This window comes from Biomphalaria glabrata, chromosome 7 (genome assembly GCF_947242115.1).
Source record: "Biomphalaria glabrata chromosome 7, xgBioGlab47.1, whole genome shotgun sequence".
Taxonomy (NCBI): domain Eukaryota; kingdom Metazoa; phylum Mollusca; class Gastropoda; family Planorbidae; genus Biomphalaria; species Biomphalaria glabrata.
In genome coordinates, this window is record NC_074717.1 from 42,521,067 (window position 1) to 42,548,249 (window position 27,183).

The 27,183-nt window shown below is 37.1% G+C and overlaps 1 protein-coding gene across 2 annotated transcripts; it reads left to right on the forward strand.

Annotated features, from left to right (window-relative positions):
- The first annotated feature begins 268 nt into the window (after positions 1–268).
- Positions 269–25,647, forward strand: LOC106062155 (solute carrier organic anion transporter family member 2B1-like). 2 transcript variants are annotated; one of them, XM_056036360.1, is made up of 18 exons: positions 269–391; positions 523–761; positions 2,232–2,429; positions 4,771–4,884; positions 5,401–5,507; positions 7,043–7,151; positions 13,606–13,753; positions 15,654–15,740; positions 16,044–16,260; positions 17,073–17,201; positions 17,589–17,728; positions 18,100–18,264; positions 18,706–18,892; positions 19,455–19,581; positions 20,498–20,670; positions 22,000–22,061; positions 23,268–23,367; positions 24,052–25,647. In XM_056036360.1, the coding sequence occupies exons 2-18, from the start codon at positions 660–662 to the stop codon at positions 24,233–24,235; spliced, it is 2,349 nt and encodes a 782-aa protein (XP_055892335.1). In that variant the 5' UTR covers positions 269–391; positions 523–659; the 3' UTR covers positions 24,236–25,647. The 2 variants fall into 2 exon arrangements, with proteins under 2 accessions (XP_055892335.1, XP_055892334.1); XM_056036359.1 differs by lacking the exon at positions 269–391 and having other exon boundaries at positions 435–761.
- Positions 25,648–27,183: the final 1,536 nt, after the last annotated feature.

Here is a 27,183-nt window from a genome sequence, read left to right on the forward strand (position 1 = left end):
TGACTAAACCTGGTTTAATTCAAAGAGAAATGGACCAGGAGTCACTACAGGCAGGTCACTAAGTCAGTCAACACATTCGTGTAATTTAACAAGCACTGGCAACCCAATCACACGTACGTCACATGTGTCTACAAGTCAAAACTTCAACAACAGATCTCTTCATCAAGTGGACACCCCTCCCCCCTCCCTCTTTTGTTTACATGTATATGTCAGAGTTTATTGTCGAACTTGAGCCCTCCAGGTTATCGGGTCTGAAGATGCCAATCAACACATTTCGAAGCTACTTAACCTGACCTGGGCACGCGGCCTTATTTATACATCAAATAAATCTTCGGGTCTTATTTAAAATAGAACAGAAGCTGATATCAAAAGAAATTCTGACTTTTAAGAAGTTCGATAATTCTTATACTAAATATATATATTTTTTTTTGCTTGTTTTTTTTTGTTTGTTTGGAAGATCAATTTTATAAGAAATTCAGCGTGGTTTGGATTTAAAATTGAAGTTCAAATTTTAATTCACAGAAGTAATCTCATTGGTCTGTTGTTGGTTCATTTCTTTTATCTTCTAAATTGTCGAAATAAAACTGCGCCAAAGAAAGAACTTCTCTTCTAAGGTATCAGTACTATCAATCGGACTAATTGTTTTAGACACCTGAGCAATGAGCTTAGAAGAGCAACGTAAATATGACCTTGTGAACAAAGGTAATGGCGAAAAAGGTTCCGTGAAAGGAATCCAAAGTGTGGCCCTTAAAAGCAGACAGGTAAATCTCAAATCCTTATTTGCTTGTGTATTTGATTAAGTTAATTTTATAATACAATAAATAAAATAAGTTATTTTAAAATGAAGGTTAATTACATAGTAACATTCTTTTCAAACAAGTAAATTAAATTTTAAAAAATCTGTTCATACTGGGAGATAAAATATTCTTTGTATTAACTCTTATTCTGCTAATTGACGATGTCAACGTTGATTTGACCCCCATTAAACTAAATTGCTTTTCGGATTTACAAAATTTAATTTACGTTGTGTAAAAAGAGCATGCATTCTCCTATAATTCGATACCAAATATAACACTTTCTGATAACAAACAAAAAAGTTATTGAAGTTTAATCACAACAGGACAGTGAAATACACATGAACTAAACGAATAATACTATCGAAACAATACACTTTGTTACAGAGAGAAAGAGTTAAATATTTCTTGACCATGTTGACTAATAGTTAGCAATGCCATGGAACATTCTAAATACACTTGAAATTTTTTGTTTTGTTTTATTCTTATGTAATAATTAAAAATGTCTAATTAATATGAATTTACTTGATTTATTCAATTAAAAGCTAAGGTGTAATTTTTTTTTATTAAGGAATAACCGTAATTTATAAGAGATTAGAAAATACCAACGATCAGCTAGCTATTCGCACCGCATAACTATTTATAGAATTTAGCCATTTCTACCATGAAATTTCGTACCTACGGTGTAACCTGTTATGTTCAGTTTGAACAAACTTTGTACATTTATTTTTGCCGTCAGTGGAGTGTAGATACCGTATGATCAATCTTTAGGTATTGTAGCGCAATATTTAGAGCTTTGGCTTGGAATCAGTCGTTTGTGGTTTAGCCAAAGCGGTCCATTGTACCGTTATAACAAAATACATGGTTCTTTAACCCTTAAGATGCGTGAGGTAGTTTAGCCTCCAAATATTAGAATTGTAATTCCATTGTGTATGCTCACATTGTAAAACAGATTAGCACTTTAAGGGTTAATTAACTCTATAAATGTTCATACAGTGAAATAGAAAAATAGAATTGAAATTTTAAACTTTTTCTGGATCAGTTTGAGGTTTATTCTATACATGCTATTTAATCAATATTTAAATCAAATTTAATGAGTCCTATATATTCTTAAAAACCTCATTATCTATAATAGCCTACGAGTTTTATTTCATAACATAAAAATGCAGTCATTTGGCTTTACAATTAGGCTTAACCGCTACATCAAACTGGTGCAAGGAAGCATAGAGTAGAATAATTTTTGGAGCTAAAGGTATTTCAATGGATCAATGTTTACAAATAATAACACATCGTAGTCTGAAATAGAACCTCAGAAAATTAACTTAAACATTGAGAATGAAACATTTCATTGCTACAAATAAATTGAATTAGAATATCAGATACAATTATTATCAATGGGTTGAGCATGAATTTCGACGTCTATCTGAACATCCACAGGAGAAGGAGATTACAGAGAAACCAAAGTTTCCAGACTTGGAAGAACTTGACGAGGATGAGGTCGACGTGTCTTGCGGCATTTGGGTATTTAGGACAAATCTTTTTGGGAAGTATTTCTCCAACCTATTTGTTTTTGCGACACTGGTTGGGTTGGCTACACTCTTTACGACAATGGTGGATAGAATAGTTCCAGTACAGGCAAGTACCAACATTAAAGATTGTATTGCTACATAACTCTGTTATGTATTAAGCTCTGTTAAGTAAGCAGACTATGTCATGTAAGCAAGCTCTGTTCTGCATACAAACTCTGTTAAGTAAGCAAACTATGTCATGTAAGCAAGCTCTGTTCTGCAAACAAACTCTGTTATGTAAGCAAACTATGTCATGTAAGCAAGCTCTGTTCTGTAAGCAAAGTCTATTTTAATTTTCCCCCTTATTCCCCCCATATTTTTTTTCCCACACAGTAAGGCTAAGGTATAACATACGGACTCCCCAATCCCAAACTAAGGTGTTTGGAGTCTCTCTCTCTCTCTGTTCTATCAGTCTCTCTTTCTCTGTCTCTCTCTCTGTTTCTTTGTCTCTCTTTCTCTGTCTCTCTCTCTGTTTCTTTGTCTCTCTTTCTCTGTCTCTCTCTGTTTCTTTGTCTCTCTTTCTCTGTCTCTCTCTCTGTTTCTTTGTCTCTCTTTCTCTGTCTCTCTCTCTGTTTCTTTGTCTCTCTTTCTCTGTCTCTCTCTCTGTTTCTTTGTCTCTCTTTCTCTGTCTCTCTCTCTGTTTCTTTGTCTCTCTTTCTCTGTCTTTCTCTCTGTTTCTTTGTCTCTCTTTCTCTGTCTTTCTCTCTGTTTCTTTGTCTCTCTTTCTCTGTCTCTCTCTCTGTTTCTTTGTCTCTGTCCATGTTTTGCTCTCTGTCTTTCTCTATATATCTCTATCTCTCTCTCTTTCTCCCTGTGTCCCTCTCTCTCTCTTTCTCTTGTCTCTCAATGTCTCTCTATATGTCTCTCTCTCTCTCTGTTTCTTCACTCTATTTCTCTGTCTCACTGTCTCTCTATCTGTCTCTTCTCTCTCTCTCACTCTGTCTCTCACTGTCTCTTTCTCCTTACCCCTCTCTCTTTCTCTCTCTCATTCTCTCTCTCTTTCTCTCTTTCTCTCTCTTTAAAGGAAACCTGACAAGCAATTCAAAAAGTGTAAGCCTATGAAACACAATTATGAGGCTGATACTTAACAAATATTCAATGCACGACATAGATTTAACTGTTAGTAAAAGTATAAATAAAATAAATCATTATCAGTTCCTATTATCAGCGTTGGACGAGGGTGTCATGTCTATCTTATGGCATGCTACCCTGCCTCATAGTGACGCCTGGGTGGAAAAGATTAGGCTAAAGGGTAGCAAAACAAGACTCCCGTGGGGGTGCCTAAGGGGGCTCGAGAGCATCCTCATTGCACTGTGCGGAGTTGTAAAAAAGCTCCCACAACCTTGTCACAATCCAGGCGCCGTTCTTCAAGGGGTCGTTACATAAATGGCATGTACTGCACAGTTAGTCTGGTATAGGAAAGGAAAATGGCAGGGGTCCCGATGCACGCGGTCTCTGGCCGCGAGTCTGACAACCCGCCCGACAGAACAGTGTACACTGTTCTCATTCAATTCTGTGAAAGGGAGCTCTTGTTCATATTTGCTGGCCTAGAGTTCCAAGAGCCGGAGGCTCAACTCTACCTGACAGTTTCAAGAAGAATAAGAATACATTAGTATCCCTCACTTTTCAAGATAAGATAATTACGTTCTACGCCAAACACGTGTTAGTGTCATGCATGTTGATCAGTGACTTAAACTCTGCTAAATCCTTGGTTTTTATGGCTGATTGAAGCAACCCATTTCATAGTTTCAAATTTAGGAAGAAGGTACAACAATCACAGCTTTTACTAACACAACATTCGCCAGTTTTAAATTAGAGCTGGCTGGATACGAAAATCCTGAAATTCAAAATCCTAGTATTAACTGAAATTCGAACTCAAGACTTCTCTCCGTTTGGACTATTAGGGGTGCAAACATACAACAAAAATAACAAATTTAAAAAAATTAAAAAAGACACTAAAATTGGGTCATGTTTTTTTTTTCAAATATAAATGAATACATAGATCTGTTTCATATATACCAGCCTAAGGTCTTTTCAAAAATGTATTTAAAATTAGTATTAGCTTTATTGTTTTTTTTTTTGTTTCATGAGATTTATGGGTTGTTATTTTTTCAAGATGGCGGTGGTTTCCAATGCAACAGCATATGTTTTATTTTACTGCAATTATATTTTTTAAAATGTCTTCATAACTAAAAAAAAAAAAACAGTTATTTTAATGTTTTTTTTTTTGTTTTTTTTTGGGGGTGGGGGGGCTAATTAATAAAAACAAATGAATAGTAAATGTGCAGCAACTTAAAACAACTATTTTCATATACGTTTATTTGTGCATTTATAAAAAAAGTGTTCGAGATGAACCATAGTCGTTCTACGACTGAAGGAGACCAACTATAACTATATATTGTCCTCAGCTTAAATCACTAGAGAAACAATTCAACATTGACAACGCAAAGGCCGGCCTACTGACATCAGCTTCCAAGTTTGGCTTAATGTCCACGATACTGATAGCTGGACACTTCACCAAAGTAAGACAAATAATATGACTTTAAAAAAAATTGTTTAGCTATGTAATAATATGATTATGTAATAATAATAATACATGACATAATAATAATTAAATTTGTATGAGGACTTTATATAAATTCACAAATTGTCAAGTTTTAGGATATTTAGAACCCTAAGAAAAAAACAACTTAACAAAAAATCTTCATGCTTTAGCAGCCATCAGCCATAAACAATCAGCCATAAACAATCAGCCATAAACAATCAGCCATAAACAATCAGCCATAAACAATCAGCTCACATGAACGAAGGGACCATTCCTATTGAAAGAGGCAAGAGAGTTCAAGAGTTGAAAGAATCTCAGAAAGTCCAAGTTTAAAACCTTTAATAATTTGAATACACGTCAATAAAAAATTGCGTTAGCCATAAAAAAATAATATATTACTTTATTATAATTACTATAGCGCATTTCTGTTATCTATGCCTTGTTCAGCAAATTTTTTTTAACAAATCCAAAATACATGTATTTCTTCCTTCAGAAATCCAATATTCCAATGATCATTGGATTGTCTGGAGTCCTTCAAGGATTTATTCTCATGGTCCCTGCCATTCTGCAACTAGTAGATCCATACGAGCTGGAACTTATGTAAATATTTGGTGAAAAATATCTTATGTTATTTATATGACTTACTAGTGCATTATAATTGTTATGCAGTGAATGGGTGTTGGTATTGGTTGATGAATACTGATGTAATCATAAGTACGACGAACCACTATATGGGGTTCGAAAGGTCCTAGAAAGACAATTGACGTCAGAGATTGGCAGATTGAAATACGTGTGTCTACTGTAGAGTAAAGCTATAACGTAACAACCGTGAAACATTAATAACTAAAGCTTCTTTTGAAGTCCGAAAATTTAGGTAAAGGGCTGTATTGCAAAACCATGGTCTAGCGCAGCGGTTCTCAACCTTTTAAGCTAGGCGACCCCTTTTTCCTAATCCCCCACTCTGCCGCGACCCCACCCCCACCCCTGCACTCACACACAGCAATAGAGGAATAGACAAAAACAATAATTTTTTTCGATGATCTTTGGTGACCCCTGGCAAATCGTCAATCGACCCCAAGGGGGTCGCGACCCGCAGGTTGAGAACCCCTGGTCTAGCGGCTCTAGCTTATACAGTTTGTCATAAGAGATGCAGTTAAATTTTTAGCCGGCTACAGTTGAACCCGAATCTTGACTCGTTCTAGATTTTGTACTGACAAAGCGGCTACTACCTTCTGTTGGAAACGTTCCATTAATAAACAGCTTATTTTCGCATTCACTTGTGTAGCGTCGCTACGTGAAGCGATGAGGCGTCACCATAAAAGAATGGACGGGTCTGTCAGAGAGGTTTTATTGAAGGCAAAAGACAGAAAGGAATGGAAAGAGATGGTCTATAGATAGTATGTGGTGCTCCAACAGTTTAACGGACTAAGGGATAGGTGAAGGTGAAAGGTGAAGGTGATATTGTAAAGATTAAGAGGAGATAGTGTGTGTGTGTGTGAGAGAGAGAGAATTAAGACAAAAAATATTATTTCACCCGAAAAAAAAAATTCTGGCTTCCATACTTTTTACGAGCCTGTTACTGGTGTTGAGAAAGAAATACGTATTGCGTATGGGTATGGTTTAATTGTGTGCTTAGAAATAAATTACGCCCTAGCCCAGAGCTACATCAGGACTGCGGGGTATGTCGAATAGGGGGATTTTTAACCTGGATTATCGTAGCGACAGGCCACGATAGGCGAAGAAGAGAAACACTCTTTTGTTCCCCTGGCCATCAAATCATTAAATAAGAACAATCTGGTATAAACTTTGTCACATGTAAATTATGAGTGAGTCTGCTGTGAATGTACACTTTGGTTTCTTATAGTTATAATGTTTTTTGTTTGGTGTAATGCACAAATTGTAAGACAAATTTCCATACGGACAATAAAGATTATTATTATTATTATTATTGTTATTATTAAACTGTACAATAAAATGGATATTGTAATTTAAACTTATATCTCTAATTTCGTTGTTGACCAAATTAGTGTACAATTTAACCAATAGGATAATTTATAAAGATATTTTTGTTTATAAATTTTCTCTTCTCATCAAAAAAATGGAACAATTTTAAATGACATCATTGGTCTTAACAGAGACAGCACAAACAACACCAACAGCACAAGCAACAGCAACAAATACCTGTGCAACCACACTCTTTCGGGGCCGGACACCAGCAAAAACAATGATACTGGGACCAAAGAGGTGAGTGGAGCTGGTCAGTGAAACCTCATGGGGGACCTTTAGAAACAAACTAGCACTTCTGTTATATTATATCACACTATAGCATAGCTCTAGGGCAGGGGTTCTGAATCTGTGGGTAGCGACCCCCTTGGGGGCCGATTGACGATTTGCCAGGGGTCTCCAAAGACCATCAAAAAATGGATTGTTTTTGTCTATTCCAGCTGTGTGTATTTGCGGGGGGGGGGGGGGGGGGTCGCGGCAGAGTGGGGGATTGTAAAAAGGGGTCGCCAAGCATTAAAGGTTGAGAACCGCTGCTCTAGTGCATTGTAAGCCTCAAGCGATGCTCTTTTCCGTTTGCTAATTCACAGTCACAAACTCAGCATTAAAAAGCATATTCTTATTTTTTTCTTTATGGTATGTTTCATCAGCTGAGCTCCAGGACTCCTCTTTTATGGCTCAACTTTCCTTGTTTCTTAAAACTGTTGCAACTAACCTAGATATTTTTACAGGCTACTCTCACACATACATTAGTTGGTCTTAGTAGTGAGTCACATCATGCAGTACTTCTTTATTCTTAACCTCAGAGATGTCCAGACCTACTTCCTAAGAACAAGAACGATAATCCAAGCATGCCGTACAGAGTGCAGACTCTCCTGAAATCATGAACAATACGACAAAGAAAATAAAAACAAAATTAGTTTTTTTTTAAACTTCATATTAAATTGGACATGCCAAAAAAAAACGACATTTTCGGTTTTGTTAACAACAGAGCTAGACACCAGTTTTAGAACAAAAAATATTTATTCTTTAAGACTAATTTTTAACCATGTGGAAGTCATTCTAAAAGCAGGAGCCGTATTGAGCCATTTATAAACCAGGCAGACCATTGAAGATGTGGTGTTCGCATAATTACCATCTTCTATTTATATCGGAGGCGCGGTGGCTGAGCGGTAAAGCGCTTGGCTACCGAACCGGGGTCCAAATCCTGGTAAAGACTGGGATTTTTAACTTCAGGATCTTCGGGCACCTCTGAGTCCACCCAGCTCTAATGGGTACCTGACGTTAGTTGGGGAAAAGTAAAGGCGGTTGGTCGTTATGCTGGTCACATGACACCCTCGTTCACCGTAGGCCACAGAAACAGTTGAAATTTACATCATCTGCCCTATAGACCACAAGGTCTGAAAGGGGAACTTTACTTACTTTACTATTCATATCTAGAAGATGTAAAGTGACGCTCATGTCATGCTCCATACTGTAAATTGTATACCTTAGTTGCATTCCTATTATAACTTTAAGTTCTTGCTTTGTTAACTCTTTCTCTCCGTAATTATTTACCACATTCTGGTGGAATCAACGTTGGTATCGTTAGTTAGGAGAGAAAGAGTTAAGACATTCGTAAGGGTACATAACGTTATGAGAAGTAATATTATCATCTAAAGCAGGGGCGGACTGGGAGTCAAAACCGGCCCGGGCATTTCTGTACATTCCGGCCCACGAGTTGTATGCCGCATGATAAGCGTCCAATCCTACCTGTCCTCAAAATCAGTGTAAATTTTAATAATGTATCGAAAGTAGTTAGTATATAAATAATTTATTAGATGATTTTGAAACTATCTGATAAGCGCTATTACTAAATGAATAAAGTGTAACACTAGGAATGGGGAATCTCTTAATGTGAAAAGTTCTTGCTACCATGTACATTAGCATTCACATTCAAGACATCAAAAGATCTCCCATTAACGAACATATTGTTTAGGATTCACTTTCACTCCTCGCCATGTTCTCAGACATTTGAGCTTCAATTTACAAATACAACTCTTCATTCTCCATTATTTTAACTGTCCATCTCACAAGGTCATGGGGGCGCGGTGGCTGAGTGGTTAAGCGCTTCTGCAACTGGGGTCCTGGATTTGGAATCTCGGTGAAGACTAGGATTTTGAATTTTGGGATTTTTAGGGCTCCCCTGGGTCCTCCCAACTTTAACGGGTACCTGACTTTAATTGAGAAAGTAAAGGCTGCTGGTCATTGTGATGGGCACATGACACACTGCTCGTTAGCCATTGGCAAAGAAACAGATGATCTTAACACCTGATATATAGATTGCAAGGTCCGAAAGAGACATTTACTCTCATATACTGCTTTCTCAATAAATTGGAAACCTTAAAGCTGGCTTCAGACATAGACAACAGAACATATCCACTTGTTTTTAATATCCTTACGTTCAGTAAACAAATGATGTCAAGATAATCTTATGTTCTAGCAAAGCCTCTCTGTATTTCGATTTATGTCAATAACTTTGTCGTCTTGGCATTAGTGTTTCTTATGGTGTTAAGCCTGTTCATTCGTAAATGCTGACACACTGGCGGATCCAGGGGGGGGGGGGCGGTAGGGGCGGACGAATTTTAGTATAGAATTCACACAATTTGTATACGAATTTATTACTTATGTTAATAATATATACTAATTATTTATATTTCAACCTATTTTTGGATTATTTCGCCCCCCCCCCCTTCTAGTAATTTGGCCGATTTAGTAGGGTCGGGAGGGGGCGATGGCATCAATCCGCCCCCCCCAACCCCACCATAAACTTTCGAGTGGGGGGGCGGTCCTATTTATTTGTAGAAATCACAGCTTGCTAACAGAATCAATTAAATATCTATATGATTAAAACTTTTTATTGGTATTTTAACAGGTCTTTATATTATGTCGTTCATCTTTGGCCGATTGGAAGGGGAGGAGCGAATACCTCTACTTCCCCTCCCATCTAAACCCTTTGAGTGGGGGGGAGGCGGTCCTACTTTTATGGAGAAATCATAGTATGTGAACAAAATTAGTCGAATATCTATATAATACAAATAGGTGGAAGTGCGATACATTCAATCACCTTCACCCCCATCGGACAAACCAATACTTTTTCGTTTTTGTATTATAGTAAGAAATTACAAAATAAAAAAAAAATCTGTCACTAATATAATTTATATATGCTATAAAGTAAATTCTTATATCGAGTCGCCAACCCCTATTCTTTAATGCAAAATGCAATCATTAGCAAAAAGGAGGAAGGATTAATCGTTTTCATTTTACCGCCCTTCCCCTTTCCAGACAGAGTTTGTGTAATTTCACATGAATTTATCATAACTATTTTAAGAAAGACTTTGCTTTGGAAAGATTAGAATTCAAACGAAATTTTTCAATATAACAGTCACGGTTGAGATGAGTTCAAAAGCCAGATAATCTTTTCCTAGTCGACTTTTTCCAACCTTTACTCTATCTCATATTTTTCTAGTTAAATAAATTTAGGACTATAACTCACAATTTATGCTTACATTTTATTGAATATTATTAATCGAATTTTTTTTTTTTCGGCGGCGATCCTCAAAGCCTTAATCTAAATATGTTGGGTATCTTATCTTTTCAAAGAACAAATCGGTTGTATTTGCGATGTATTAAGGGACTATAAATTCATATTAGAATATTAGAATATTTTTCCATATTATTCAAAAGGCCCTTTATAATAGAATAAATAATGAGCTGTAGGTCAGGAGAATGCGTTACTGCAGTGAAGAATGCCAAAAAAACGCTTTTAGCGTTGAGGTTTCGCCCCGAACCTCACTGATGAATAATAAGCTGTAGATGTCAGGAGAATGCGTTTCTACAGTGAAGAATGCAAGAAAACGCTTTTGGAGTCGGGGCTTCGCCGCGAACCCCACTAATAAATAATGAGCTGTAGATGTCAGGATAATGCGTTTCAGCCGTGAAAAATGCAAGAAAACGCTTTTTGCGTCGGGGCTTCGCCCCGAACCCCACTGATAAAAGATAAGCTGTAGATGTCAGGAGAATGCGTTTCTGCAGTGAAAAATGCAAGAAAACGCTTTTTGCGTCGGCCGAACCCCACTGATAAACAATGAGCTGTAGATGTCAGGAGAATGCGTTTCTGCATTGAAAAATGCAAGAAAACGCTTTTTGCGTCGGGCGAACCCCACTGATAAACAATGAGCTGTAGATGTCAGGAGAATGCGTTTCTGCAGTGAAAAATGCAAGAAAAGGCTTTTTTCGTCGGGGCTTCGCCCCGAACCCCACTGATAAACAATAAGCTGTAGATGTCAGGAGAATGCGTTTCTGCAGTGAAAAATGCAAAAAACGTCGGGGCTTTGCCCCGAACCCCACTAATAAGTAATAAGCTGTAGATGTCAGGAGAATGCGTTTCTGCAGTGAAAAATGCAAGAAAACGCTTTTTGCGTCGGGGCTTCGCCCCGAACCCACTGATAAATAATGAGCTGTAGATGTCAGGAGAAAGCGTTTCTGCAGTGAAAAATGCAAGAAAGCGCTTTTGATTGTTGGGGCTTAGCCCCGAACCCCACTGAGGAAACTTACAGCGCTTTCCCAGACCCCCAAGCGTGTAAGAGAAAGGCCTCAACATGACTGTTTTTTTTCCTGTTTTTTTTTTCGCCGAAGATTGAGAAACAGTCTTATTTTATTCTCATATATCGAATATATATATATATATATATATATATACATATATCGAATGCTGTACGCACGTTCATGCATAGGGTTAGGGTTTACTGGGCGTTAGGGTTAGGGCTTGGAAAAAAATCGCCCCCCCCACTCCAAAGTTCTGGATCCGCCAGTGTGCTGACATCATAAAGTTGGTGAATGACAACAATCTAAATTAGACTAAATAGAGGCCAGACGTAGATCTAGACTTAAATGTATTAAACAATTTGAACAAAATCTATAAATTATTAAGATATAGCTTATCTTCTTACTGCTTAGGGGGTGCATATTTATTTTTTATATAAACATTAAGAAGTGAATCATGCGAAAATCATAGTACACAATTATCCAGTAGTAAAGTAAGTAAAGTTCCCCTTTCATATCTTGTGGTCTATATGACAGATGATGTAAAGGTCATCTGTTTCTGTGGCCTACGGTTTACGAGGGTGTAATGTGGTCAGCACAGCGACCAACCGATTTTCCCCAACTAATGTCAGGTACCCATTGGAGCTGGGTGGACTTTTGAGATGAACTCCAATTGGTAACAAGACTGGAAGGATTAGTCCTCCCATAGAGACTTGGCGAGAAACTCTGCTGTTAGCGTAGTGCCTTTAAGCTCCCATACAGGTCAAGTGACTCTGCAGACAAACTACCCCGCAGCTCTCGGAGATGAGGACACTCTTGCAAGAGATGCGCCACTGTCTCAACCGACTCTCCACAGTGTCGGCAACGGGCATCACAATTTGGCCGGAACCGGGCAGAGTAACCACCAACAGGGAAGTGCCCAGTTATACACTGCGCAATGATTGATAGTTCCGACCTTTTTAGCCTCCATCATGGATCGTCGCGGTCAGTGCGACGCAAATGTTGCCAGACTTCACGGGCTTTGTTGGACTGGGTGGACTCAGAGGCGCCCAAAGATCCCAAAATTATTTTTTTTAAAGTTCTTAGGTGATCAGTCTAACGTTACTCTACTTCTTTCAGAAGAGTTAGAAGAGTCTAATGAAAGACGACGTGTCGTCCTGTATGTGAAAAATAAAGCCAAATGATTTTAAAAATGTTATTACTTTAAACGATCGAAACAAGACTATTTCTGGTCCATTGGTGAATTCGATGGGGGGCAGCCTCTGAGTTTGTGTGATAACATAAAATCTCTTTGTAATACTGTTATGCACAGCATTCCAGCAATACTTATTATTATTTATTTTCTGCTCCTTTTTTTAATATTCCCTTGCATTTGATTCCAATCAACAAATTTCAACACAGTTCATGATAATAATTGTGATTTGTGAAGGACTTCGTAGCGGGGCCAACTCCAGAAAACAAAAAAAAAGAATTCGTATGTGACTGGACATGTCCTCTATAGGACTTGGAACTTTGTTGGTGATCCCTTTATAGATTCACACTAACGTCGATCTCTATATAAGAAATAAATGCCTTAATTTTCATGTTTGTGCTTTAGTGACGTCTACTATAAGCACTATAGACGGATGAAGGGTATTAACTACCATGCTTTAGATTAGTATTAGACTTGAAAAGTGTAACACTTTCTGTTATTTCATCATGACGCTTAAAGTGTTGCTTTTTAAGAGTATAATCATGAAACAATTTACTGGCATTCATGCGACCCTTTCGGTGGCCCTGCCGGCCCACTTGAGTACCGGCCCACCGGGCATTTACCCGAATGCCCATATAGCCAGTCCGCCCCTGTTCTAAAGTCCTTACCAGTGGCCACTCAAAAATGTCATAATTTATTATCATCTTTTAATTCCCGTTGAGTGTAAAGAAATTTCTCGGTTAAATGCTAAGTATTAATATTTTATGAATGACTGAGTGATTGAACGATTGTTTGACTAAATGGCTGAATGATTGGTAGACCGATGGATCGAATGATTGTGTAACTGTTAGATTGAATGAGGTGAACGAGCGAATGGCTCAAAGTTCATAAATTTTATAGTTCATACAATTAACCTTTCAGGCCAAGGTCACCAACCAACTGGCCTTCATTATAGTTCTGGTGGTTCAAGTCCTGAAAGGAATCACAGACACGTTTCATTCCTTCTTCCTACCCAACGTATACATGGACGACAATGTGATCGAGAAATCAAAGATGTCTATTTACATGGGTCAGTGAGGTTTGGCATCGCATAATCTTCTGTATAGAGCTTTTTTTTTTTTTTGCTACTACGAAAGTTGCACTTCAGCTGTTTCCACGTTAGCGTATTGCAGCGGTTCTCAACCTTTTAAACTCGGCGACCCCTTTTTACAATCCCCCACTGCCGCGACCCCCCCCCACACACACACACATACAGCAATAGAAGCATAGACAATAACAATCCTTTTTTTTTTCAAGAATATAACAATGATATTTTAATATCCAATATAGCTCAAATAATGCACAATAAATATTACTTAAACAAACATTAGTCCAGGAAGCGACTATCCAACCTTCCTGGACCCCGGGAGCAAGACCTTACTGACTTAACACATTCTCTCGCACATTCAACCAAGACTTAATCACTCAGTTCACAACACGTGCAACACTTCGCATTCATAACAAGTGGATATAACAATCATAAACAATAACAATCCACATTTTTGATGGTCGTGACCCAAAGGTTAGAATGTTTGGTGCCTCTGCACTGTTTCTCTATGCAAGATCAAGATATCTAGAACTAAATGTAGGTCTAAAATTGGTATGTGCAGCGCTGCATAAGGAAAGACTATTTTAACATTAAGTAGCTGGTACGTGTGGTATAGGAATGGACCTCATTCACCAATCGTAAACAAACAACATTTAGCACGTGGTGCTCTATCTCTTCTATATAATTTACGATCTAATGTTTAATTCATGATGGTTGTCACGTGGCAGTTTTTTTCGTTTTTTTATCAATAAGATCACGTGACTAAATGTTGTTTGTTTACGATTGGTGAATGAGATCCATTGAACTTTTCGATCAAGCTAGACATATTTTCTGTACACTTTTATAGTTCATATAGATTTTTAGTGTAATCTGTAGCTACTTATATTTCATCTTCTTTGGAGAGCTCAAAGGAGAAGGGAGTAACAGAGGTGCCCCCCCCCACCCCCGTAAGTGCTATAAAGCTCAACTCGGGCGCCATTTTGCTCTCACTGGCACAGAGGAAAGTAGCTTGCAGCAGATTGGCCTCTGAAAGAGACAGCTAGAGAGCATTCACAATGACTGCGAGACAAACACATGAGACCCCCCCCCCCCCCCAAAAAAAAAAAAGCCTTTATAGCAGACAGGGGATAAGGAGGCGAAAAGAGAGCTAAAATAAACCTATTGCGGACAACGGCTTTGTCTGCATGACATTCAGAAAATAATGCAGCTCGCAACTAGATTGCTGTTGTCATCTGAAACACTGCATTCATGCTTAATCTTTTTTTTTTCAAACGTCTTTCGCCATTGAGAGGATACAAGATCTATATACATTCATATTTATTGTACTAAATTCAGACCAGCAAGCTAAACCAATTCGTTATTGTAGTGTTGAAAGTAATGTTTCAACAAAAATTAATGAGTATATATATATATATATAAACTTGCCGTGACTTGCGTGCGTAATATTTACGACACTGGTCCTTGCAGAACGGGCGTGTACAGTCACTGGTCTCGGTTGACCGCTCGTCCTGCGCTGGGCTGTGGCGATTAGGGTAGGCTAAAAACACAGCACTACCCCCATCTGTGTCACCGCCAGGTTTACAACAGTATAAACTTTGTGATATTAACGTTCATTATATCTATTCTGTGTCAAGATAAAGGCACATTCCTCGTCCCATATGCTAGGACAAATTTGTACAAATACTCCTTCTTCCCTAGTGCTATTAGAGCATGGAATGGGTTGCCTGAGCTAGCCAGGAAAACCAGTGACTTGGCAGAATTTAAGTCATTGGTTAATATGCATGACTAAATGCATGACGCGTAGGACGTAATCATCTTCTTTTTTGAAGTAACGTCTGTATTATATAAGATAAGATAAGAGTTTTCTTTTTCTTCTAAACAGGAATTCGTCAGCTGTTTTCTAGTTTGGCTCAGCCTCTTGGTACAGAAATCAACGGAGTTCTAACTGAGATCCCTATTGATCTTAAAGGTAAATCAATTCGTTTTTCTACTGTTAGTTTGGTTCACCATTTTTTTTTCAATCTCTTTACCGCTAATTAAAATTCTCCAAAAATATAAAAATTCTTTTCATATCTTTTGTTTTTGTTATTAGTTGGGTTTTTTTCCCTTAGGATTTCAATGTTAGATAAATGCTGTATTTTTATATGGTTAAAAAAGCAAAAGAAATATACATAAGAAGTTAAATAGTCATATTTCATGTACCAAGTTTACAATGAATGTGTCTCACTGACCTATTTTGTCTAAACATATCTTCTTGAATATAATGTCACAGAAACAGAAATGGATGCCACAGACTCGAGATTTGTCGCTGCCTGGTGGCTGGCCTTCTTAATATTCGGAGCAGGCACAGCTCTGACTTCTTTCCCTCTGATGCTTTTCCCAAAGCGATTGATTTCTAAGAAGAAGCAGAAGCAAGCATTGGACAAGGCTGTGATCACTTTTGCAGGGGGTCATTTGACAGAAGAGAAGAATACAGAAGTATCCAACGAGTAAGAATAATACTTGATTAGTATAACGCCAGTTTAATTTCATTGCTTTCATTTTGACTGAGCGATAAAGCACTTGGCTTTCGAACCGAGTTCCCGGGTTCAAATCCTGGTGAAGACTTGAATTTTTAGCTTCGGGATCTTTGGGTACCTCTGAGTCCACCCTAACTCTAATTGGTACCTGACATTAGTTGGGGAAAAATAAAGGTGGTTATAAGTTTTGCTGACCACATGACACTGTGGGCCACAAAGACAGATTACCTTTACATCTTCTCTATTTATTTAAAAGGGAACTTATTCATAAGAACTGGCCCTTATTTTTGTTATCAAAATGGTTCAAAAGCAATACAATATTCGAAATTCTTTGGGAAAATCAGATAACCAGAATCGAATATTTAAAAAAAAAAATTAGTTTGGGAGGCGCGATGACTGAATGGTAAAGCGCTTGGCTTCCAAATCTTGGGCCCTGGGTTTGAATCTCGAAGTTTGAATTTCGAGATCTTTTGGGCGCCAATGAGTCCACCCAGCTCAAATGGGTATATGACATTAGTTGGGGAAAAGTGTTAAGGCGGTTGGTCATTGTGCTGGCCAAATGACACTCTCGGTTACAGTGGGCCACAGAAACAGATAACCTTTACATCATCTGCCCTATATGTCATAGTGCTTGAGAAGGGAGATACTTAGTTTTACCCATGAGTTCTATTAATAATCATATTATGAGTGTAGTCCATTTTAAATATATACAAAGTATACTTGAATGCTTATAGTTGTGTTGAAATATTATTATTGCAATAAGTATATTTTATAAATTATAGACCAGAAAAGAAAATAGTTCCAGTACCTAGTCGCCATCACAGTCTAGCGAATCTCAAAGAACCCAGAAACAGTTTAGATCTACCTCGCAAGGCCAGTTTGGCTTCTATTGGTATTTCTGGTAGCCGTCGGTAAGTTTTGATGTCCTCTATTTACTAGCTAATATCATAGACATAGAAAACTTAAAAGAAAGTTATTACTACCTGTAGATCAATTCTCTGACATAATGTTTTTATTACAAACGTCTATCAACTCTGGCTGTCAGGTTTAAAAATCTGAAAACGTTATCTCACGCACTTTCCTTTCTCGAGTTAAGTTGAAACTTTGCACAATTATTCATTAAAACATGAATCAATCAAAAATATTAACCAATTAATTAATTAATTTGTGGTAATTAACCGTGTTGGAAATTGAAAAATGAAAATAAGTTTCACAGTATTGAAAAAATATGGCTGTAAATGTGGAGTTTTTGCTCTTAGGTAGGCTTCGTTTATTAAGTTTTTTTTTTTTATCATCAGGCCAAGCCTCTTGTTCCCACCTCTCGAAGGACCAACTGAACGAAAGGTCAGCATTACTGGAGATATCGTTTTTGACCAACCCATTAAGTTAAAAACTACAGCATCTGGCAAGCAGCGTGCATTGGTCGAGTTACTTAAAGGTCAGTGTCTCTCAGATGTGATTTTTTTTTGGTAAATTGAGATAGAGTTTTAAATAGAGGCTTTTTTTTGTTGTTTTTACATTAGTTTCAAATAGATTTTACGAGCCGACCAGCGGGCGTAGCATACGCCCTTCCCCTCTCTTTTTTTCTGAGCCTCGCTCTCTGTCATCGCAAAAGTTACGTAGGATAACTCTAGTCCGACTTGCAGAAATAAAAGAGTTATCTTTCCATGATCTTTTCATCGTGGTGTCTGTCCCGCATAGTTAGGTCACGAGTAGAACTATATATATAAATGTGCATTGCTTATTATGAACATTTTAGTTTATTTAAAATTTTATTTATAAAAAAATGTGTTGTTTTTTTATTTTCAGATTTTCCTAAGGCCCTGTATCGCCTTTTCCGACTTCCGATCTTCATTCTGATACTAGCAGATGTAGCGATTATATCGATACCTTATAATGGTATCGCAATGTTTCGTAACACTTACATGGCGAACGAATACAACATACGCATGTCAGAAGTATCGTACGCCTCAGGTAACAAGAACACGAATTGTTTTTGTAAAAATGTTTAACATGTTTCGGATGTTCCTTCAGAGTTAAAGATAATTTAGTTCCTAGTCCAAACATCCCGCAGGATGACGGGGGATGGCAGCGGAGACATCAGGACGAAGGAAAAATAATCCAGCGCGCATAACGCACAACCAGGCAGCCCCAGGAGGTAGCCCAGTTGTCCAATGCCGTAATAGACTTGAAAGGGCCCTAAGCTATTTGAGATATGGGTGTCCCTTTTCTAAGTCCAGATTTTATATGACAGTGATAAATGGGCCCCACAAGCTACAGCTTCAATATCTCTCTGGCAGATACGACACTTCTTTTGTCATTTTTTTAAATTTGTTTATCCCAAATTGAAAAATACAAATCTTTTAATTTCTCTTTAGTGTAAAACCGAGGTTTACAGTGTTTATGGTATTGCAGGTGTCAGCACAGCGATTGGTCAAATAAGCGGGACTTTGACCAGCACCTGGCTGGCCAGTCGTGTCAGAACGAAAGAAGGCTACGTCTGGATCATGATGGCATCCTATGTGCTCCAGACCTGTCTCAACCCTTTCTACATCGTGTTTGGTTGCGACAATGAGTCCGTCTACGGAGCTCAGGGATCAATGTAAGTACTGTCTCCGAACATCTTCTTTAGAGTTCACTACCTTCCAGATGTAATGGATTAAGCCATCGGTAGTGTTATGGGCTAATTTTATCTGACTTCACTTCTTAATAATTACTTCACATTAGCCACAGAACATTACTAATTAAATATAGTTGATAACAACATTCAGTTCTATAAAATGAGACTTTATTAACCACTGGGTCATCCGTCCAGTCTTCCTAAAACGTCGCTATATCTAACTACTATTGAAAACACAGCCTACTTTTAACATAACGCCATGTTGGTTCCTTGTTCGCATAAGTCTACCACGTCATTCGTATGTCTTACTACGTCACTACTTTTACCGTCGCTAAAACTATACAAAATATATTTGTCTAACAAAACTAACCTACTCTCTAAACTAATACAGTAGCTTGTGTTAGTAGTCTATAACCATCGTAAACCTCTAAGTAAGAAATATCTTAATGTTACACTCAAAGATCAAAGATAAGATATTATTGATTTAATGTTATAGTGTTGCTTTTGTCGACTCAGATTTTTTTTTTTAAAAATTGTTGTACAGTGGTGTCCAAGTGAACACAAGTTCACTATGTGATTGTGCGTCCAGTAAACAGCTGCTTTCGTGTGGTAGTGACGGCAACAACTACCTTTCTCCTTGCTACGCCGGGTGTTCGACTCCTCAAGGAAAGGTAGGTCTGATAATCAATATAGAAACATTGCGTCAAGGTAACATTTTTTTTAAACAACGATAGAAATTTAAAAAAATAAATTGCATAGGTTGTAGATACGGATTGGTTTAAAACAATATGTTAAGCATACTATTATATTTAAAAATGTATCGATAAAATATACAAGAAAATGTGCTCATACTTTTGTATATTCTACTCTAAATGAATAAGTGTAATGATAACATTATGTTTTCTATTATCACTACATTTGACGAGCTTAAAGGAGGACGACGTAACAGATGTGCCCCCCCCCCCCCATTAAGCGCTATAAAGATCAACTCAGACGCCATTTTGCCCTCACTAGCATAGAAAAAAAAAGTAGATGTTAGCATCTGAAAGAGACACTGGGAGAGTTCTCAGAAAGGCTGCGGAACATAGAATTGAGACCCTAGGGAAAGCCCTTATCGAAGACATGCGCAGAAGACGGAAATTAAACTTAAATAGACCGATGTAGAACCAGATTTGGGCACATGTGTAGGTCACTACTGAGTTTGCGCAGTCATGTGAAACACTGAACTACCTTTAATCTTCGGAATTGAAGTCATTGCAATTAATCTGTACATTTGAATATGAAGAAATTATCTATTTGTAAAATGATTTAATATATTGAGATTTGTTTCGCTACGTTATAATTCAGTTAAGCGAGATTTCAATTAACCGGTGGTCAAGTTAACCAGTATAGACTGTTAATGTTTCTTTAAATAAATGTATGTTATTTAAAACAAAGAAGAACAAATTAGTTGAAGACGACAAAATGTAAATTAACAATTTTAAAAAGTAAACACTTACGTGGGGTTATATTTATTTTATTAATAATCAATTAGTCAAAGAAAAATATGTCAATAGTCACATTACACTTCTTTATTTGTTCCGCCAGAATTTCCTGGAATGCAATCTTTTACAAAACTCCACAAGCGGAAGTAAGATGGTCACACCTGGACTCTGCCCAACTGACTGCCAAACCAACTTTATGGTCTACGTGGTCTTGCATGGTGTACAGAGCTTAGTTGAAGGAGCCTCTAGCATACCGAGAAACCTTTTGACCTTACGGTGAGTATCTTCTTATGCTCGATAAACATGTCAAACTTGAACACTAGCTTCGATTAAAACAGAAAAAAAAATCTGATGACCTAATAACAGAAGAGAAAATCCACTTTCATTTAAAATGTTAATGGACCACATTCACCTAAACAAACGTTCATGTGATAATATTATATATGTATATATAACAACGAAGACACTGTCACGTGATAACCATTGTTGATTAAATTAGATTGTAATTTGTATAGAAGAGAAAGAGAAGCACGTTGCTCAATGTTGTTTGTTTACGATTGGTGTATTTAACCCTTTAGACGCTTGTGGTAGTTTAGCCTCTAGTGTAATTCCATTTTGTGTGCACTCATTGTAAAAAAAACTCAGCATTCTAAGGGTTAAGGGTGTGTATCCTGTTCTTCCAATACTGACTAGTGTTAGCAGCTTCAAATACCTCGGAGCTATTGTCTCAGATGAGGGAACGAAACCCGAACTGTTGGCCCGAATAGCACAGTCCACAGCAGCCCTTTCAAAACTTAAAATAATATGGAAAGACAAAGGCTTAGCCCTCGGCACCAAAATCAGACTGATGCGCTCTGTGGTCATGGCCACATTTGTGTATGCTTGTGAGTCTTGAACGCTGACTGCAGAGCTAGAGAGGAGAATCCTAGCAATGGAATCGAGATGCTACAGAAAGATCCTTGGTATCACGTTCAAAGACCGCATCACAAACAAAGAGCTTAGAGACAGGGTTACTGCAGCGAGTGGACCCCATGATGACCTGCTAACTAAAGTAAAAAAAAGCAAGCTTAAAATCTATGGCCATATTACAAGATCTTCGGGGCTTGCATAACCTTCTTTCAGGGAACAGTACCAGGAAAAAGAAGAAGAGGCAGACAGAGAAAGTGATGGGAAGACAACATAATAATATGGACGTACCTGCCATTTGAAAGAGGTTCTAACTAAGGCAAAAGACAGGGAGGAATGGAGAAAGACGGTCGACGAGTCTTGCTTGGTGCCCCAACGCTCCAACAGACTAAGGGATAGGTAAAGGTAAAGGTAAGGTAAATCCTGTTCTTAGTTGAAAGATTGTAGATTGGAAATTGATGCTATCCAGTTTGTTTACGCTGGTCATTTCATTTGTTGAGTCATAAAGGATGAGTGAAATCATTTACTAATTTTTTGTTTACCCTCCCCTGATTAAATCGCACTGTCAAGCAATCACTATTCATAAACTTACTAACGTCTAGTCAAGGAAGAGGAATAGTGTTTGATTAGCTGACCAACAACTGTCAATCAAATGTAGAATATATTTCACTAATCTTGTTTCTGTCTTGTCCGTTTCAGACTTGTGGACGCACGTGACAGGGCCTTTGCCATGAGCTTCTTGATGTTCTTCTACAACATAAGTAAATAACTTAGATCACGTGATAGAATGTTAGCCTCATGTAGACTTACCCCCTAATTTTTAACCTTAGCTGGAAGTACCTACAGAGACAATACATCAACATTTATAAGCCTCATAAAATTCGCAGACTATAAAACAACTTGTTTCTGTATTGTTCCTATAAGAATACAAAATACATTTGGAAGCAGACATAAATATTTTGGAATATAATCCGTTGTATCGCTATTTTATTCTCAATTTTATTTTGTCTTCAGCGGATGTCTATTAATTCATGGCGCATTGGTATAAACTAGTATAAAGCAAATGAAAGTTATAATGAGCTTTGAATATTAAAAGAAAAATTTTAGTCTTATTTATAATTTTAGCACAGATCTAGACAACTTCTAGTACAAGAAAGTTTGTATTTTTAGTTAGGATGTCATCTTTGAATATGACATTCTTAAATCATTTCTTTTGGTCATAATATTCAAATTCTTTCCTTTCATTTTCTTTTTTTTTTATATGTTGCATCATATCGCCAAAGCTTTTCTCCTAATCGCATTCTTGAGCCTCTTTTTTCTCTTGTAGTATAAAACTAATTGAATAGACAGTGAAATACATTTCTGAGAGAAACAAAATCAGGGAGCTGGTTTGGGTGGTTGGCAAGCAAAATGTTTTGCAAAAAATAAATCTATTTGGGGTTGGGAAATACAAAAGTGGCTAGCTAGGCCGTGTTGAATGTGTATTTGACTGTCTTTACAATGGTCTTGAGTTTAAACTCAGATCGATGGCATCCCCAGTAAACCTTACACATTTTAGGTCTATGAACGTCCGAAAGCTAACTATCCACTCAGAATGTTTGTTAATGGTTTTCATATCCCGACACGTTGGCCTGTTTTAAATATCCACTTAGAATGTTTGTTAATGGTTTTCATATCCCGACACGTTGGCCTGTTTTAAATATCCACTCAGAATGTTTGTTCATGGCTTTCACATCCCGACACCTTGGCCTGTCGGCCATATCCAGATCTCTTAAAATATTAATTTTTGAGACAGTGCATCTTGTTTTGGGCCTAGTTTTGATGTAATGAGAAATATGAAAGACTTGAGAAGACTTTCACACAAACCTGCATTTTAACTTTCCTTAAGTCTTTTTACACTTGCCATTATCATATTAACTTACACTATAAAGGAGTATCTGATATATTGACTGTGTCTTCACATTTAGTATCGATACCATCTCCAAACTTATTTGGTTCGATCATCGATGGAAGCTGCCTGATCTGGGATGGTGAATTTTGTACGCTCTATGACCGAGAGAAAATAAGGTAACATTATTGTATCTGTAAATCAATTCTATGCTTAAATATATCTATAGATGTTTGATTTATTATAGATTTATATATTCTGTGTTTGATTTCTTTTTTCTGGTGTACATTAAGATTAGATGTACATTAACATCGGGTGTACATTAAGATTAGATGTACATTAACATCGGGTGTACATTAAGATTAGATGTACATTAACATGGGGTGTACATTAAGATTAGATGTACATTAACATCGGGTGTACATTAAGATTAGATGTACATTAACATGGGGTGTACATTAAGATTAGATGTACATTAACATGGGGTGTACATTAAGATTAGATGTACATTAACATGGGGTGTACATTAAGATTAGATGTACATTAACATGGGGTGTACATTAAGATTGCGTGTAAAGATCGGGTGTATGTTTGACTGTTTATAAGTTTGGCGTTTACCTATTTTGAGAGTACTAAAATGTACTTGGGGGGCTTTATGGTAAACTGCTTGGCTACCGATCTGAGGGTTTACAGGATCGTATCCCAACGAAGACTGGAAATTTTTAAACTTTGAGAATCATAGAACGTTCTCGAGACCGCCCAGTCGTAATTAATAATGTTTGTAACTTTTCTAGAGTACTTACTGAAGTCAATGTCAGCTAAAAAATGTGTTTTGTACAAACATGGCATTCAAATATTCTCAGGTATCTGCTCGCTGGTGTAGACATAGGCATCAATGTGGCCATCATGATAACCCTGTCCCTCAACATACTTCTGTTTCGTCTGGAGAACAGGAAGAGGTTAAAACTGGAACAGTCCGGGCAGCTGCAGGAGCAAGAAGGTGTGAACATCGAGATTGTGATCACCAAGGAAACAGAAAAGTTGTAACCAGTAGACCCTGGGCTAAATTGATTGTTCATTAAACTAGTCTGACGAAAACATTGCCTTATAATATAAGGCTCATTATATGGCTACACGATGTAACAACATTATAAGTTACTTAATTGATTGAAAATTAGTTTCAATGATATCTACTTTGTATTAATTTTTTTTTCCTGATGTATTACTATAAATTGCTATCAATAATTGTTTTAGCATTTAGAATTTAGTAGCATAGCATCATTTTTATGTATATAATATAATATAATATAATATAATATAATATAATATAATATAATATAATATAATATAATATAATATAATATAATATAATATAATATAATATAATATAATATAATATAATATAATAAGAAACTAACCCAAATTGGATGATTTTCTCTCTCAGTATTTTTCCTACTGTTGTGATTGTGAACATTATTATAGTATAATCAAGGGTGCATTCGTCCATTAAAGTCTGGTGAAAGCTTCATATCTGATCATAACTATCTAGGGTTGGGAGTGTCTAAGTAGTTTTATATACTTCTTCAAAATCACGTCATAAAATTCTCAGTCTGTTGCGTCACTACTTCTCTAGGCGTTTACTAGGCATTTGCCACTAAATCTTTAGGCGTGTTATCAAAACGTAGCTATAACATGAGATCCTCACTTCGAAATCCGGCGATGTGCAGTGGTCATGTGTCTGAATGTTATAATTAACTCTGGACATAGTTGTTTCGCATGGTAAAGAATTGCTTAGGAAACACTTTATGTAAAGAGAATTTTAAAAAAGTACCAAATAATCTTTCAAGACTGTGCTTTTACTTTGGTTCGTTTGAAACAATAAATTGATGGCCGGAAATGTATTCACAAAACAGTAGTATCCTTTAGTGTCACTAAACAGTAGTATCCCATAGTGTCACTAAATAGTAGTATCATATAGTGTCCTTAAACAGTAGTATCATATAGTGTCACTAACTAAACAGTATTATCCTGTAGTGTCACTAAACAATAGTATCATATAGTGTCACTAAACAGTAGTTTCAGTTGCTAGCATCATTGCTCGAAAGTAACATAGTTCTGCTCTGTCTATATACTAATGTAATCATGACTTATTTGCTCATGTATATTAAATAGTAAGTCACCACCCACACCCCAAAAAATGTGAGATTCACTGACCCGACTCCATATCACGTTGTGCATAAACATGTCCCACTATGTGTGTATACGAGTACTACATTCTAAACTTCACTGTTACTATAGATGTGTATTATATTGTAAACTACTTTTAATCGATTTGTTTTATGCTAGACAATTACCACGTCAGCTTGTATGTAAGGCATGCATTTGCAATGTTTTTATGTAACTATTTCCTGGCCAGATAGATTATTCTAGAAGTTGAAATAAAATTTTTATTTATTTCACTACAGATTTGATTTCTTTATATCATGCATACACTACTAGGAATATAGGATCATCATGGAGGTACAACTCTCCTTTGTAATGACATAAGATGCGCAGAAGTTGAGTTTAATCGGGTTTTTCCTTAGTGACGTGACGAGTAATTAAAAAGTAGGAGAACGGAACTAGAGAGAGTAACGGACAAGACGCCTTGGAGGACGACGGTAGGCTAGCGACGACAGAGGACTGTGCCCTTTTTATTGTTTATTAAATTGTTTGAAGTTATCAGCCTGCGTTATCAAATATATTCATTGTTCAATCTGTTGTTGTTTTCAACGAGCTCGCATGCACCATCAACATCTATAATCATCAACGAAACAGACTATCAACACCTTCATCTTTGTCTATTGTACCATTGGGGAACTACATATGATCTGTCTCCATTCCTCACCTTCTCTCTCTCTTGCCAGGATTAAAGTCTCTTCCATGGACAAAGACAAGTTTATTCATTCATGATGTCGTTCATCGCTTTCTCTGTCTGCCTTTCCTTTTTTTTTCAGGTACTGTTCCCTGCAGGAAAACATTTTGAGAACCCAAAGCATACACTACATACACTTTTTTGCCAATTTGATGTGTCTCTCTCTAGCAAGGTCACGACCTAATAAGGAGATACTACGCCGTGACCTTACCTGTTTACTACGCATTTCACAGGTGTAGATGTACTCAAGAGGAAATGTATTTAAAACTTGGTCACGAGTGGTAACTAATGGCAACCTGCGAGAGCTTATAAGTCGTAGTCTTTTTAAAAAAAAATTGAGATACTTGGTAGGTTTCTTTAAGATCAGCACATCTTTGGTCTCTTTAACTCATGATGTAATTCTAGGTTCGTGTCTGGTTTATTTAACTCACGATGTAATTCTAGGCTCGTGTCTGGTTTATTTAACTCACGATGTAATTCTAGGCTCGTGTCTGGTTTCTTTAACTCACGATGTAATTCTAGGCTCATGTCTGGTTTCTTTAACTCACGATGTAATTCTAGGCTCATGTCTGGTTTCTTTAACTCACGAATGTAATTCTAGGCTCATATCTGGTTTCTTTAACTCACGAATGTAATTCTAGGCTCATGTCTGGTTTCTTTAACTCACGATGTAATTCTAGGCTCATGTCTGGTTTCTTTAACTCACGAATGTAATTCTAGGCTCATGTCTGGTTTCTTTAACTCACGATGTAATTCTAGGCTCATGTCTGGTTTCTTTAACTCACGAATGTAATTCTAGGCTCATGTCTGGTTTACTCTGTTCACTTCACATTCAAAGGGGTGGCTGACTGCTAGTGTGGTTGGTTCTAGTCTTTTGTCTCCATGGTCCTGGGTTCGAGTACTGCCTAAGGCCCTTTCCCGCCTTGCTGCAGGTGGTTCGGGGCTAGGATGTAATAATCTTTTAAATCATGAAGGAAAGTCGAAATCATGTAAAACAAAACCATAGAAGTTATTGTAAAGGCAGTTGGTCGTTTTGATGGCCACATGACACCCTGCTCTTTAGCCGTTGGCCGAAGAAACA

Bases quoted from the DNA above. Each gene is read 5' to 3' on its own strand.
- LOC106062155 (XM_056036360.1), top strand. From the start codon at position 660: ATGAGCTTAGAAGAGCAACGTAAATATGACCTTGTGAACAAAGGTAAT. The intron at 762-2,231 runs GTAAATCTCAAA...GAACATCCACAG, and splicing joins TGGCCCTTAAAAGCAGACAG to GAGAAGGAGATTACAGAGAA. The intron at 17,202-17,588 runs GTAAGTTTTGAT...TTTTATCATCAG, and splicing joins GGTATTTCTGGTAGCCGTCG to GCCAAGCCTCTTGTTCCCAC.